Genomic DNA, 3,594 nt, shown 5'->3' with positions numbered 1-3,594 from the left:
TAAAAAGACGACCAGAAAGCATAATTCCACGTTTCTTAAAGAAAGGATCATCTTCAAATCCATAACAAGTCCGTGCTTCAGTTGATCCATTTAATTCCGATTCCACATCTCAAATTCTAGTAGTCAAGCATACCAAGGCATGAAGCATGCGAACGAATTCAACATCGATAAAAAGCATGATGACAGAGATTCAGTACTTATTCATTAAAAAGACGACCAGAAAGCATAATTCCACGTTTCTTAAAGAAAGGATCATCTTCAAATCCATAACAAGTCCGTGCTTCAGTTGATCCATTTAATTCCAATTCCACATCTCAAATTCTAGTAGTCAAGCATACCAAGGCATGAAGCATGCGAACGAATTCAACATCGATCAAGCAAGGGATTGAGGCACACATCTTTTTCAGATGTAAGTATTAGCTCATATAAAGGAAAAAACCTTTATATCGTTCTCATCATGCCACGAGAGACACCGCATGACCCAAAGTGTGACATCCAAGACAATGCACAAGCTTGACACTCAGGTCAAAACGACACATTGGCCTAGTGTTCTACTAGAATACAGAACGACTCCTCAGGATGCATGCAGTACAAGGACACGGGACACACCAACTAACTGGAGCATCACCATCAGCAAATGAACACACCAACCGGAAGGGAACCTGGACGGGTCCTTATGGCCTCACTCAGTCAACCTCCTCCATCTTGCTCTCCTCAGCAGCGCCCTCGTCGAGCGCGGGCATGTCCGCGTCCTCATCCACGGTGGCGTCCTCGTCGATGTTGAGGCCGAGCTTGAGCATCCTGTGGATCCTGGCCGCGAACGTGTTGGGGTCATCGAGGCTGAATCCCGAGGTGAGCAGCGCCGTCTCGAAGAGCAGCATAACGAGGTCCTTGACGGACTTGTCGTTCTTGTCGGCCTCGGCACGCTTCCTAAGCTCCTCCATGATGCCGTTGTCCGGGTTGATCTCCATGGTCTTCTTGGAGGACATGTATGCACTCATGCTGCTGTCACGCAGCGCCTGCGCTTTCATGATCCGCTCCATGTTGGCCGTCCACCCGTACTCGCCGGTGACCAGGCAGCACGGTGAGTCGACAATGCGGTCCGACACCACCACCTTCTCGACACGGTCGCCCAGGATCTCCTTGATCACCTTGCATAGGTCCTCGAACTGCTTCTTGCGCTCCTCCCGACGCTTCTTATCTTCCTCAGTCTCCTCATCCAGCTTGAGGCCCTCCTTGGTCGCCGACACCAGCTTCTTGCCGTCGTACTCCTTGAGCTGCCCCACGGCGTACTCGTCGATGGCGTCCACCATGAACAGCACCTCGTAGCCCTTCTTCTTGAGGCGCTCCAGGAACGGCGAGTTCTCGACGGCCTTCTTGCTCTCGCCGGTGATGTAGTAAATGTCCTTCTGCCCCTCCTTCATGCGCGTGACGTAGTCCTTGAGCGACGTCATCTCGTCGCCGCTTTTGGTGGAGTGGTAGCGGAGGAGGTCGGCGAGCTTGGCGCGGTTCTGCGAGTCCTCGTGGATGCCCAGCTTGATGTTCTTGGAGAAGGCGTCGTAGAACTTGGCGTAGTCCTCCTTGTTGTCGGCGATCTCGAAGAACATCTCGATGCACTTCTTGACGAGGTTCTTGCGGATGACCTTGAGGATCTTGTTCTGCTGCAGCGTCTCCCGTGAGATGTTGAGCGGCAGGTCGTCGGAGTCGACGACGCCCTTGACGAAGCCGAGCCACTCCGGGATGAGCTCCTCGCAGTTGTCCATGATGAAGACGCGGCGCACGTAGAGCTTGATGTTGTTGAGCTTCTTGCGGGTGTCGAAGAGGTCGAAGGGCGCGCGGCGGGGCACGAAGAGGATGGCCTTGAACTCAAGCTGGCCCTCCACAGAGAAGTGCTTCACAGCGAGGTGGTCCTCCCAGTCGTTGGTGAGCGACTTGTAGAAGGAGGCGTACTCCTCGCGCGTGATTTCCTCAGGCTTGCGCAGCCAGATGGGCTTCTGTTTGTTGATCTGCACCCACTCATGGGTCACCTCCTTAACCTTCTTTTTCTTCTTGTCTTTGCCCTTGTCGTCGTCGTCTACCACCTCCACGTCGCCCTCCTTCTTGTCATCCTTTTCCTCGTCCTCGTCGTCGCTGATCTCCTTCTCTGTGGTCTTCTCCGTCCAGAGGTAGATGGGGTAGCTGATGAACTCCGAGTGCTTCTTCACGAGGTCCTTGAGGCGGCGCTCCTCGAGGTACTCGAGCTGGTCGTCCTTGAGGAAGAGCGTGATCTTGGTTCCCCGGCCGAGGCGCTCTCCGGTGGTGTCGAGCGTGACGGTGAAGGACCCTCCAGCCTGGGACTCCCAGATGTACTGCTCGTCGTCGTTGTGCTTGGTGGTGACGACGACCTTGTCGGCGACGAGGTAGGCGGAGTAGAACCCCACGCCGAACTGGCCTATCATGGAGACGTCCGTGGCGCCGGCGGCCAGCGCCTCCATGAACTCCTTGGTGCCGGAGCGCGCGATGGTGCCGAGGTTGTTGACGAGGTCGGACTTGGTCATGCCCACGCCGGAGTCGATGATGGAGAGCGTCTTGGAGGCCTTGTCGGGCACCAGGCGGATGAAGAGCTCCGGCTGCGCGTCCAGCTTGCTCTTGTCCGTCAGGCTCTCAAAGCGGATCTTGTCAAGCGCCTGCATTCACCACAACTTTCAGCTATGCAAGAACACGTGCAGGGGAGGAAAACAGAGGAAACAGAGCAATTTAGAAAACAGAGGAAATCCAAACAGAGCAATTTAGAACGTACATCTGATGAGTTCGAGATGAGCTCTCGTAGGAAGATCTCCTTGTTGGAGTAGAAGGTGTTGATTATGAGGGAGAGCAGCTGGTTGATCTCGGCCTGGAAAGCGAAGGTCTCCGTCTCCGCGCCCCCCGCCATGTGCACGTCCGCTGCCGCCATTGCTGATCGCTCTGCCTCTGCTCGAGTTGGGGGGAATCGAAGGTGTCAGTCGCTGCGAGAACGCGATGGATTGCCGGATGTATGCTTGTTCTCTTGTCACGATTGACAGGTGGGACGAACAACTGGGCGGATTTATAGGGACGGACAAAAGCGAGGCGGTGGCTGATGGATGGCGACGGGAGGGTTCCAGGGCCTTCGCAATCGTTCGTGCGCTCCCAATGGCGCGCTCTTCTTGCTCGGTTACGGGAGCGCGCGGGCTCCCGGGGATTCCAGAGCCTTCTCCCCAGCTCGCGGCTGAGCCTTTTTTTTTTTTTAGACGGAGCTCGCGGCTGAGCTGGAGGGGCGGTTGCAGCAGGTGTCCGGAAGCTTCTGCGCCTATCTGGGCGAGACGAGATGCCACAGCGGCGGTGGCAGCCAGCCAGCCAGCCAGTGGAGAAGAAATGAATTTGGGCCAGAACTGGCAGGGAGAGAAAAAAAGGGCTACATAGCAGGCCTATTTCTTTCGGCCCAAATAGCACTAGGCACTTAGCCAGTAGAGATGAAAATATGCACCCTAGTACGTTTTTATCTCAAAATTGAAAATTGAAAACAACTAGTATCCACGATAAATAAATATGAAGTTGGAACTCTCGAGATTCCAAAAATAAGCAATCCAAGCATGA

At 54.5% G+C, this 3,594-nt stretch overlaps 1 protein-coding gene across 1 annotated transcript; it reads right to left on the bottom strand.

Moving 5' to 3' along the window:
• Positions 1 to 416: 416 nt before the first annotated feature.
• On the bottom strand, positions 417 to 3,049 carry LOC112900716 (heat shock protein 82). The gene is made up of 2 exons (XM_025969535.1): positions 2,780 to 3,049; positions 417 to 2,666 (listed from the first exon to the last, which is right to left on the bottom strand). Exons 1-2 carry the CDS (start codon positions 2,930 to 2,932, stop codon positions 687 to 689), a joined length of 2,133 nt encoding a protein of 710 aa, XP_025825320.1. The 5' UTR covers positions 2,933 to 3,049; the 3' UTR covers positions 417 to 686.
• Between the last annotated feature and the right edge of the window lie 545 nt (positions 3,050 to 3,594).

Source organism: Panicum hallii, chromosome 7, assembly GCF_002211085.1.
Source record: "Panicum hallii strain FIL2 chromosome 7, PHallii_v3.1, whole genome shotgun sequence".
Lineage (NCBI taxonomy): Eukaryota > Viridiplantae > Streptophyta > Magnoliopsida > Poales > Poaceae > Panicum > Panicum hallii.
This window is presented reverse-complemented; position numbering and strand designations above follow the sequence as displayed.

Bases quoted from the DNA above. Each gene is read 5' to 3' on its own strand.
- LOC112900716 (XM_025969535.1), bottom strand. From the start codon at position 2,932: ATGGCGGCAGCGGACGTGCACATGGCGGGGGGCGCGGAGACGGAGACC. The intron at 2,667-2,779 runs GTACGTTCTAAA...TGGTGAATGCAG, and splicing joins TCATCTCGAACTCATCAGAT to GCGCTTGACAAGATCCGCTT.